The sequence below is a fragment of the Pleurodeles waltl genome, chromosome 5 (assembly GCF_031143425.1).
Source record: "Pleurodeles waltl isolate 20211129_DDA chromosome 5, aPleWal1.hap1.20221129, whole genome shotgun sequence".
Lineage (NCBI taxonomy): Eukaryota > Metazoa > Chordata > Amphibia > Caudata > Salamandridae > Pleurodeles > Pleurodeles waltl.
This window is the reverse complement of record NC_090444.1, coordinates 121,168,806-121,181,208: the sequence shown is the minus strand read 5'-3', so window position 1 is coordinate 121,181,208 and position 12,403 is coordinate 121,168,806. Positions and strand designations below refer to the sequence as shown.

The 12,403-nt window shown below is 39.9% G+C and overlaps 1 protein-coding gene across 2 annotated transcripts in view; it reads left to right on the top strand.

Annotated features, from left to right (window-relative positions):
- ELP3 (elongator acetyltransferase complex subunit 3) overlaps positions 1-12,403 on the top strand; it is a 709,210-nt gene that overhangs the window by 272,862 nt on the left and 423,945 nt on the right. For both annotated transcript variants that reach the window (XM_069233774.1, XM_069233775.1), the window contains one exon: positions 10,383-10,509. In XM_069233774.1, the coding sequence (XP_069089875.1) occupies positions 10,383-10,509 (127 nt within the window). The remainder of the gene's footprint in view (positions 1-10,382; positions 10,510-12,403) is intronic.

Below are 12,403 nucleotides of genomic sequence, written 5' to 3'. Positions count from 1 at the left end.
CAGCAAAAATATAATTGTTGTCATTGTGAGGAGCAGAACGTAGAGAAAGGTAATGGGTGTGAGGACCAAGTTACAACTGTAACTTCTTCGTATGGATGCTTGCAAGTTAATGTGAGACCTACACAGAAAGAGGTGTATGATCTAGTGCCATAGGGGCACAATATTTGGAGGGGAGAAGCTGGAGAAGTATTTTTTTTGTATGATCAAATGTATATTACTGGTAGTCACAGAAAGAATAGATCAGAATCCTATAGAATTATTGTACTCTGTGAAGATGGTGAGGATAATAAAAGTGTAATAGTCTAATGAGGAACTGATTCCTGGGCATGCTTAATATCTTAAGATCTTGGAGGGTAGTCGTCATATCATGCCTTCATTGTCAGAATGTGATTTTGTTGCAAGAAGATGCAGTCCCCCTCCATTTGCTCTTTCAGCTGTACTGTCTGTACCCTATATAATGTAAACCACACGAGACCCCCCCCCAAGCAGCCTGTAACTAATTGTCACTACATTTCATCTCTTGACACCACTTAACTTGACCATAAGTGTCCAACATAAGATGCCATATCCTAATGTCTCTCCTATTGAGGCTGCTTATCAAACATTTGTTTTACTTTTTCAGATCCTTTACTAATCTTAATCACCACTGCTGAGGTGATGGAAATACTGTCTGCATTTCTTTGCCTTCAGTTTAGTGTACATATATTCTAATATCATATTTTGAATCATATTGGCCCAAATGGCACGTCCAGAATTCTGTGTGCCATTGGACAGTGGAGCATGGCTATGGAATGTACTAGGTGATTGGACATTAAAACTGGATCATATTGAACAGATTTCTAAAGATGCTAAATATCCTGATAAAATGAATGCTAAGCACTTTTAAGCTCTCTTTAAAAAATTTAATTTACATACATTCTGATTGGCTTATTTTACATATACTTCGTGGTGTGGAGAGTCAAACCAGTTAAGCACTATATCTAAAATTAGTTTATGGACATGTGGAATTAGGAACTTTCAGGGTTCTACAAAAGCTGCATACCAGCCTATTGTTTAAAGTCAGAACAATACCAGCCTATTGTTTAAAGTCAGAACAATACTTCCAACAAAAAGAATAGGGAATGCAGATTATCCCTACAGTCCCAATAATGTAGTGAGTGACAGAGAAGCTGCCACCTTCCTCTACTTTCTAGCTGCACTGTTCCAGTGATGTGCTACCTGGGGCATAAACGCACAACAGGCAATCTGCTCAACTGAAGGCAGCCTTTAAACCATAAAATATATATATCTTCATTAACATTAATTTAGTTTTAAAAATGCACATATTTAAATAAAAATGTGATATTTTCATACTATAATATATTTTGCAGTAGTATAACAATTTTCTCGTGGATGCTGAGAATTACCATTTTTAACTCTCTAAAATGTGATTTTACTCCTAAAGGAGTAAAATACTCTCCCTTCCATACAGAACACTGTGATCATCGCACAATTGGGATACTGAAAAAGTATACAGGCTACAAAACAAGCAAAGGAAATTAGATTAAAGGAATAGCCAAGACCGCAGAGGGAGCAGCATGCAGTACCAACATAGGCTAGGGGGAGAGGTGAACTGAGGAGGCAACCTGATTCAACTTTTCAACTTTGTTAGTAATTCTCTTTTTTTTCTAGTAATTTAAAACATTAAGGAAACTTCTGCAAGTGATTGGCGGGTGTTTAAAAGTAGTCCTTTTGCAATCTCAATCGAGAGGTGTTAAAGATAAAGGTGTTACTAAGTGGGATTAAGTTGCAGGAAGCCCCAGATTTGTAATTCAAGCCTACTAGGAAGAACATGCACTGTCTGTTGCGAAGTATAGTGTTGCATACCAGAAACATGGAGGATCTTGGCGTCTGCCAGTGGCTTGTCATTGAATTTACATAGCAGCTAAAACAGATTATACAGGCATATCCAAGTCCGTCCCAAACAGTAGATAGATGCACATCTTAAACAGCACCAGCAGCAAACCATGCTGCTACGATTGATTGGCTTTCCTTGCCACTCTCATTTGCCTGCTTCCTATTTGTGTACCAGCTTGACAGACTTGTGTTTGTCCCTTCTGTGGATCATTGTCTCTTTTGATTGTTTGACATCACTGCTTCCACTGCTTGATTTGCAAGCACTACTTTTTTCTTGTGTGTGAAGCACTTCATTAGAGTGCATGTGTGTTTGTGAGCCATCTCTTACATGTATATCTTTCTCCCTGTACTCCATGTTGCTCCCTGTTGCGTAAGTGCTTCTCCTTGCCCGCTCCCTCTTGAACTCACCCATGTTCCTCTCTGAATTGGTTTCCTCCACCCACAAACTCTGTGCTCTTTATCTCCAACTTCAATATTGCTTTCTCATCCCCTCCAGCTTCACCCCCCTCCTCCATCCCTTGTTGCTTTAACGTCCCCTCCAGTAAACTGGTATTACTCACCTTTTCCTGTGTTGCTTCTGCAATCCCCCCCACCCGCATCTTTGTTGTTTCGCAGATCACCATATTTTTCCCCTTGATGCTCCGCTGTTTCCACAACCTTCCCATGTATTGATTCTCCATTCCACTCACACTCCCTTGTGTTGCTTCCAGTCTGCCATCCGCTTTAAAAAAAAAAAAAAGTGTTAAAGTGTTTTATTTAATTTTTAGTTCCCGGTCCAACTCGAATTGGTAACTAAAAAGAAAATAAGCCATCCGCGTCATTTCATGGGCGCTGTGCATGCATGGTGCGCACGTCTACAAAATGACATGGGTGGCCGTGTCAAAGGGTTTTTGTGCATGCTGTGGAACATGGCAAAAACAATTGACAAAGCCAATAAGTCACAAAGGCGAGACCCAGAGGATTTTCCAATGCATGTTAAACGTGAACTCATCTCATTGTTTTCTTCTGAAATTTTGTGAAATTCTATGAAAGGATGCTTTCGTAGAAGAATGTTGTTTGCTGGAGTCTTGTGTCGGTTTTTTTTTCACAGCCTTGCATTTCACTGAAGAGCCTTGCACAATAACAGCAACAGAACGTCTAAGCTAACAATGTCTCACGAGACATTTTCTGTGTGAAACAGTCCTACCTCTGGTATCTCATGAGACTTCTGTACACGAGGTGCACACTTCTGTAAATAAAGTTACACAAAATTGCATGAATTTTCATAATTAAAATTTCGCCCAGGCCTATACGCTCGACCTAGACAAAGACAACACCTGGTCTATTAGTGTTGCAATTGTCAGAAACCACCTAAATAATGTTATTGACCCTTCTATAGCACGTAGGTTGACAGTGATATGAGTATATTAATACTTTACCTGTGGTAAGGCTTTTTTCAGTACCCTGAAGTCAACTGGGCTTGGGTAAGTTTTCTTGTCCTGACAAAATAAGAAATACATACACATAGATCCATAGGACGTTGGAGTAAAGTAAAGCTGTCTGCATCCAGTTTTTCTTTCTTGCAGGCTTTGCTCACCTAGCACAAGCAGTTAAGAGGCAGCTAAGATTGTTCGGTACATTGGTATTCTGTGAATCCTTTTGGAAATGTGATTCAACTCAAGGACTGTCCTTAAAACAGGTTAATGGCAATTAGATTTATCACGCAATAAAACATATAAAACTGTTCTTCTTTATTGAACTCAAATACGCCAACTCATTTCCTGGCTCATTTTAAGTGCACCATCAGTTGCGTAATTTGTAGAGAGGTTGGTTTTTTCAAAGAGAGTGCCCTTTTCAATGAGAAAAACAAAAATGCACAACATAATGAGCCTGGTTGATAACCCCTAATAAGCTCAGTTCGCTTAACATGTAGCACAAGGACATTTGTAGTATTTACTCTTCTGGAGATAATTAGTGGAAATGATTTGCACCCTCAACATCCTTCCCAGGATTACCTGCATTCATTACTGTTCTTCTTCTTTACTCATGTTATGATGGTGCGGAGTCCCATAGCCTATTGTATTGCTGATGGATGGTCGTTATGCACATACTTGCAAACTACAGACAACAAATAGGCTAAAGGCCTTTCACACAGGTTTGGTAGGGTCTTCAAGAATAAGACCCCGGCTGGAAACATTCTAGTATATGTTTCCACCAGCTGGTCCTCCGGATGCTAGCAATTGGAAGGACACTTCAGGCTCAAGGTAAAGTTCCTTGGAGACTAAGTAACAAGAATGCTTGGTCCAAATCTCAAGTGTATATGAACATTGCATTCATAGTTAGCTTCCAAGCCGCTCTTACTTCCCATGTGGTGCTGTATTCAAGACACTGGCATGCTGTGGGGCTTGAATGCTAAGCCATTTGCCTATCAGGCTGATGGCTGCATCCAAGTGTGCTTTTGTATTACATCTGGCATGCTGCTATAGCTGTTGGTCAGATTGTCTGGGATGTGAATGGAGGTGAACTTTAGTCAATACAGCACTGCCCAGAGGAGACAGTCATGGTGGCCCTGCCACAGCAGAAGTCTGTTGCACAGCAGTAATGGTGCACTTCCTGATAGTCCTTCATTGACCCTGATAGCCTAGCCATTGACCCATCAGGAGACTATATTCTCAGGAAAGGGACATCCTTGAATTGCGCGCGCCATTCATTGGAGGCTACTTCAGTTCTGCCTGTTTGCAATGCGAGAAGGTTTTCTTAACAGAGAGTTGTAGAGACAGCTAAACAAAATATGGGTGGAGCAGAATGGTAGAGTGGCAGAGGGCAGAGCAGACCCAAGATGGAAAGAAGCAGCCTGGCAACTGAGTGGGAGAGGAGGTAAACGAGAAGGAGTGGATACTGAGAAGAAGACCAGGTGAGTAGAGGAGCAGCATGATAGCATTGCAGAAGGGGAGAAGACCAAAGCTGGGCTGGATCATATCATAGTAAGCCAAAACCACCATCACCTCTGCACAGTCACATGGAGGCATCAGATCCTTAGGCAAGTGGCAGGTAAATGGTGGCAGGCGCTAAACACCTGTTGTCACAAGTCTTGAGTGGTGCACAGGAGGGAACTGGTGCATGGGTTACAGAGTATTGCACAACTGGAGATAAATCACTCAAACGTGGTGGGTAATAGGACTTAATATTCCCTGTTTACTGCAGAGCGAATCATTCCAGGTAGCACAATCTGGTTACTATAAAGAAAAGCAGAATACAATAGTTACAGCCCTTATAACCAAGTCATTATTTGTCTGAGAGGAGAACATCACAGCAGCTCCAGCGCGGAGCAACCCATACAGATTCACCAACCAAGATCTGAAAACAAGGATCCATACTTGCATTTATGCTCTGTTTTCTATTTTGACAGTTAACCATTATTCTAACAGTATATTGCCTTCTGTCAATGCTTATACACCTTACATAGGCCATCGAGGCTGGATCTGGTAAGTCACCTGTGTCTGACCGGACTCATGCCCTCAAGGGTTCTGGGACTGCCCCAACAGGGGTCCACTGGGCATTAGAGTAATGGTGCTGTAGGAAGATGTGGAGATTGCACTGACTGCAACAGGTTAAATCCCGCAGTTGGAGATCTCACACTGTCTTTCAAAACTCAATCAGACATCATGAATCAAAGAGATACTGGGATCTTTATTGTTGCTCTGAGGGCACGATTTTTTTGTCTTTGCTGTACTAATTTCTCAGTGACAATGCCGCTCTTAAGGTGAGATCAAGAGAGTAAGATGTGATGGGGGTGATACCCCTCCATGGGCTGATGATAAGGCACTCTTAAAAGTATATCCTATGTGGTTTAAACATTCCTATGCTTTTGGGTATGGAAAGTGATGGAGTGTATCCTATTGATAATGAGTCCAAGTGGATTGGGATGAATGTCCATGGTTTGATGTAAGTCAAGCCAGTCAACTCATTCTAGTCAGTTTGTTGGGAGAGGCCATGGTGGAATCATTTTGAGACATCATTATATGATAATAAGAATATTAATGAGCAGGAAGATAGGAGTATGAGCTCACCAATTTACATACAGAACTGGTCCCACATATTAAACCAGTTGTTTGTCAAGTAGCTGGCATTTGTCAAGTGTGTGTAACTTATGTTGCTGCGTACTGATGCAGGCCTGTGTAGAACACATAGAAAACAACAGATTTTATGCAGCTTTGTATTTGTTAAATCAGAGAAAATAATGTTCTTGATGGCCAGCGGGACCCTGTATAGAATGATGGCTCTGCCCAAATTCTTTGCATGCTCCAGAACACATTATATGAAGCCCCGGATTAATATTTCACGGCGATGAATATGGTTATTTGAACACAACTTTGAGGTGAAATGAAGGGGCCCGCACATTGCACTGGAAGCTCATGTGAGGATGGAATAGCATTACCTGACCTCTTTTGCATTACTGGGCACAGCAACTACTTGAGGTGGATGAATGGGCCTCCTCTTCCCTGAAGCAACCCTCATTAATGGCTGATAGTCAGGCGATGGAGTACGTGCATCACCTGTTCGGTGAGTGCTGGTTACCCTGGCACCCATCACAGACTAAAGTGGTCGACAAACTCTGCGGAAAGGCTATGACGAAATTGGGATGGATGGTAAGGTTGAAACTAGAGACCCTCGTTGGAGTCTGCTCTGTTGGCAGATTTGAAAACGCTGGAGGGCAAGAAACAATAGGTAGAAATTGGTAGGGATAACAAAACTGGGTGATATTCGTGGTGCACCGGGTTTCCTTCCATTTGAAGAATTAAAAAAGGAATACGAGTTAGCAGACAGTCAGCCTTTACTCTATATACAAATCAAACTTGCCTAGCAAGCTACGCAGAGATACTCCAAGGCATAGAAGATGAAATGTTGGTAGAGTATTGTGTACTGGAAGCCCCCTCCTCAAGCACTCCATATCACAGATGTACAGAACACTACTGAAGAATGGCCAGCCATCCCTTGATACTCTGAGGAATACATGGGAATGCGGTCTGAGGAGATTAGCAGATGAGGATGGGGAGAGGCATGCCGTCGCCATAGATGGGTAGCTGTAAGAGCAGGACTCTGACTAGAGCTGTTAAAAAACCTACTATGCTACTCCCGAACCAGGTTATTCCACACGGGGAAGACTGATAATGATATATCCTTGCGGGACTGAGGTCCACGAGAGATAATGTTACACACCCTGTGGCACTGCCCAGGTTAAAGTCGTACTGAAGCAGGTGGGCTTTCGCTTTTCTAAGGTCATGGAGGAGAAACCGCAGTAGATCACAACTGGCCACGTTAGGAATTTGGGGTGAGCAAGGGTTGCCCAAATACACCTTGCTGTTTTTTGTAACGTGGAACCTCTGGCTGTAAGGCGCGACAGCTCAACTGTGGGGGAAGTGGTTTAAAGTGGCTTTGGACTTGTGCATATAAGCCGAACGCACAGTGTGTGAAGCTCAGGGCTGTCAGCTGAAGTTGGACGAGGTGTGGGGTCCCTGGAAAGAATTCAGAGACATGAGTTAATATCTAAGGGCTTGCCTCTACCCTTCAAATGTAGGACCACTCTGACGATGCTTTTTCCAAGAAGTGTTATTCAATAATGTAATTATCTGTTTATGTTGCTTTTCCTGTATTGAAAGCACGAAATTAAATAAAAAGTGTTTAAAAAAATAATTTGTCTACAGTCTGCTAAAACAAAAAAGGAAATCTGGATAAATAAAGATCCAAATGTCAAAAAGTTAAACTTTTAGTAAGAACGTTTTCTTTATACTTGAAGGATGGCTACAAAAAATTGCCACGTGATGCATAGAGTTGAATACTAGTAGATTACAGCATTCATGTGCTTTGTGTGATAATCCATGCGATTACACAGCGGATATTTGAAACAGGAGATCGCAAGTTCTCGAGACTGTATGTCCTGCTAGTCTGGCTGTTTTGAATGAGTTGTTAAGAATCAGTGATGTTCTTTAATATATATGTTTTGTTGTACTGGAATTATGAACATTTTAAATGTATATTTGTATAGAAAACATACATTTTGTCTGTGAATTTATTGAAGTTACACATGCTGCTCACAGATTGAATAGCTGGTTCCTCTCTAAAATGTGCAAACATGATTTACTAATTCCCACAGCGCCAATAGGGATGTTCTTTACATACATATATATGCTCATTTGAAGATCCGCTGAGTGATTGCAAATGCATTTTCCCTACATGCCCTTATTTCCCACCCTGAAAAATGTTTTGTTCGTTCCTATTGCAGGAGTAAATTTCAAACCTTTTTCAGTGTGGGAAGCTATTGGAGGGGGAGTTAGTAGATACCCTAAAACATGTAAGTGTGTGGGGTGCACAGATCATAGGGTGTTCTAAAGCGGAAAGGTGGCAAAATCTGAGCTGTGCCAGATTCCAAACCCTGCTAGAATATGGGTCCGTTCAGAACCATATTTTGTCACCTCATCGCTTGGCACCAGTGCTTAACTTGAGCCGGTGGTTTTGGTGGTCAGCACTGACACTAAATTCTGAGCATCAGCACTTCTGACAATCTGCCACATGGTGGCACTGTCTGCCAAATATGGGTATGAGCACAACAACAGCTGTTAATTATTAACTCAATATACATTAACAATCACTAATATGTGCCACCCAAGCCAATCTTTTAGTTTTTGGGGTCTTAAATAGATTGAATTGTCACACTTGAAGGAGTGTGATGGTTAGTAGTTGTGTTGGTACTGTCATTGGCAGTGCTGGCAGGGGCAATGAATGGTGCAAGCTGCAGTGGCCTCCAGAGGAGGGACCTGGCACTTCTTGTTTTACAGATTAACTGCTGCTTGGCACCAAAAGGAGCACGTGGATTTGCATACAGAACAAATTAATTTATGAAGCATCCCGTCTGTTGGGCATGTAGATATTTTGTAAAATTTCACAGCCCTAAACACCCTCTCTCTTTTCTGTTCTTAAGTTCATCATTGCTATACATTAGTGCCCCACAGCACAGTTGGCAACCTTTCACTATTTACTCCTGCATTTGATTTTTCGGGATCAGCTAAAATAGTTTTCTTGGATATTTTAACATGTTATTTGACGTTTTCAAAGTATCAGAACAAATGTGCTGTTACAATCGCAGAATCCCGAGTCAAACAGAGTAGTATGAGGATAAATATTTCTCTAAAATACACTTTCACATACAAGTATATAAAAAACAGTAAGGTAATGCAAATACTTATGTAAAGAATAGTTAAGATCTGATAACAGATGTGTCAGGAGAGGTAAAGAAACATAAAAAGACAATAATGGTAAAGAAAACTATTAAACAGAAGTAGACATTTTTAATCATAAAATTCACAGATTGTGCCTCATATATCTTTACACTCATTTTGCCATCTGTGCTAACAAATCTACCTCCAGCCAGTGCTCAAACGAGAGGGTTATTCTACTTGCAAACGTTGCCAATTAATTGTTTTGCACTCAAGTGTTTATTGTTGAGTCAACATTTCTTATGTGGTTCAAACTGTTGCAAGGTTGTGAGCCAATAAAATAATATAAGCATTGAGAACCTGCTTAAATTTTTTTTTTAATAATATGTCAATTGCACCTGTTATGTGCACCCAAAGTGTAACTTTAGTTTTTCCATCCCTACAGGAGTCCCTTACATATGGAATGTTAATTTTTGCTGAATAAATATAAGGATTGTCTAGTTTACTACTGTAAATCACTTCATTTGTTGAAGTACACTTAAAATCATAAAAATAGTATCCCAATCATCATACCAGCTCTCAGAGATTTATTCAAAGAATGCAAGATCCCTTTCTTACTTCACATTAGTTCCCAGGTGAAATGGAATTTTGCAATCAAATGGCAGCCATTTTTTTAATGAGATTGCAAGTGCATGCTTCAGAATGCAGTTGATTTGACGACTTGGATTTTGACTGAGATAGAATCATTTGAAGATACCTATATTTCGTGAACTTGTTGTTCTTATTTATTTTTTATGGTGCTATGACAACAACAAAGCATTTTGGAAAATGCTACTCCAAAGAGCTCGGAGATCACTGATTTAAATATTACTCTCTGATGTGTCCAGAGTGTTCATGAGGGTCCACTTTAACTTGAAGTGAATATAAAATAAAACTACAAATATACAAAGGAAATCATTTAATTATGTTTTATGCACAATTGAATTTCAATATACCAGCAGACATTTGTGATTTCTAAAGATGCTAGTTACTACCATGTTGATGTGCTGAATCATATTACAAAATGATGCTTTAGCTGACATGTAGAAAGTGTAATTACCACAACAAAATGTTTGTTTACACAAATATGCAGTGTTTCTAACTGTTACTGTGACTATTATTTGCATGAAATGTTCTGATACTGTATGATAAAATGAATTCAAAGAAACTTGTACTGGTGTCTTATACGTAACATCACTCCGGTGTATGTGCCCTTCCTTGGATTTGTAAAGTTTTGTTGCTCTCTTGTTTCAGGGGTCATACAGTTAAGGCTGTGAGTGAGTCCTTTCACCTTTCCAAAGACGCTGGATTTAAAGTGGTGTCACACATGATGCCTGATCTCCCAAACATGGGATTGGAAAGAGATATTGACCAGTTCATTGTAAGTATGCCCCATGCTTGCTAGTTCTACTTTGTCCTATGTCTGCAATAAGAGGGTATCTTTTCATCAATATTATTGACTGATAATGTCCAGTTTTAAATATCATGTTTATCACAAGTGGTGCCTTGCAAGGTAATAGAAAAGAGGCACAGGTAGAATAGAATAATTCACCCATGATCCTAAAGTTTGTTTATGTGTGAATGTCAAATAACCCTTCAGGTCTCCACAGTTGACAAAATAGCTACTAGGCTGCCTGCACATTAGGCCAGCGTGATCATTTTTTGTGTTAGAGCCCCCTTTCACATCACTTTTTTTTTCTTCCACTAACTTCTTTAGTTGTTTAACTGTCGCACTTCACTTCTAATTATTCAACTTCTCTCAGCACACTATTGGAGTAGAAAGCTTACACTCACTTTCAGATGTTTGCTGTTTTTAATATAGCTTTACAGATGGTGCAAAAGAAAAACTTTATGTAAGAATGTGTAAGCCTTATTTCACTTGTAAGTTGGTGTCAAAAAGAGCAGACAAGATCTGTCCATTGAAAACCTGGCAGTAACTGAATGTGTAGTCACGTTCTGAGCCATTTGTGGATTTGCCAAATATGTATTCTACGTGGTCAAAGTCTATAGTTAGTTAGTTTTAAGGTCTTGCCTTACCAGAACCGCAGACTGTTGTTAAAAAAGATCTACTGTCAGTTTACAGAGGGCTTAGAGTCTGCACACAGCATACCATTGGTTGTTTTTACTGTCACTCGTTTGCTTACTTTTCAGTGGTTAGCTTGGGATAACTTTGTTTCCCTATTCTTGTGTTTGTTCCTCCCTTGGAACGTAGATGCATTACTTGTGTCCTTCCACTGCTTTCCTTTTAAGCACTATTTTTTAGGTCTGGAGTAAGCCAAGACCTTTTGATTTCGCTAACATTATATGTAAAATATACTTACCTATGGGGCTTTCCGACAGCTTTCTTCATCCATTGGTTTGTTATTGTGTCAGTCACAGTTTTCTTCTGCCCACCACACCATGCAGCACAGGGCAGTAGGTCAGCCTAATTTAGCCACTGGCTAACTTCACTGTGAGTAAGTGTGTTTTGCTCTTTCACAAGGTGCACATCCACATATAAGATAGTTTTCTTCAGTGCCAGTGTTTATTTTGTTTTTATTTTATTATTACTCTAGTGTTGCATTTGTGTGTAGAGCTTGGTGTGATAGCAGGACGCTTTCTACGAAATCTGAGAAAAGGGCACATTCCATCTTTCACAGTTCCTGTACTCTGCCCAGGTTGTTGTAAATTCATTTTGGAGTGTCATTTGTTTATCTGACTGCTGCTGTTTCACAGCATACCACATTGTGTCCATTGAAACTGTTCTTTATAAAGTGATCTGTTTCTAGTATTCATGCAGTGAAGTGCAACTCCTGTATATAATACTGGTATGTAACTTATTTGAAGGCTGTAGTTATACTCCTAAACATATTGAGTCTGTATGTCTGCTTTTCTGGCTTCCTAGTGTACTTTAAGTGCTTTTGTATGTTGTGCTTATGCAAACATTTAACTATTATTTTACTAATTGAAGCTGTCCCTTTTATTCAAATGTCTGGCTATCCATTTATTTATTTTTCAAACTCTATCTAGCTATCTTTCCAACTAGCTATCTTTCAGTCTTTGCAAGCCTATCTATCTTTGCACATCTATCTATCTATCTATCTATCTATCTATCTATCTATCTATCTATCTATCTATTGCTATCTGTACAATCTTGTCTTTGCAAGCCCCTCTGACTATCTTTTTAACCCTATCTGCTTGTAATAAAGGGTTACAAAAACATTTTTTTAAAGCATTAGCAAGGGCAGGCAAATGGTAGCCAGTGCCAGACCGGTTTAATTTTTTTTAGGTCTTAT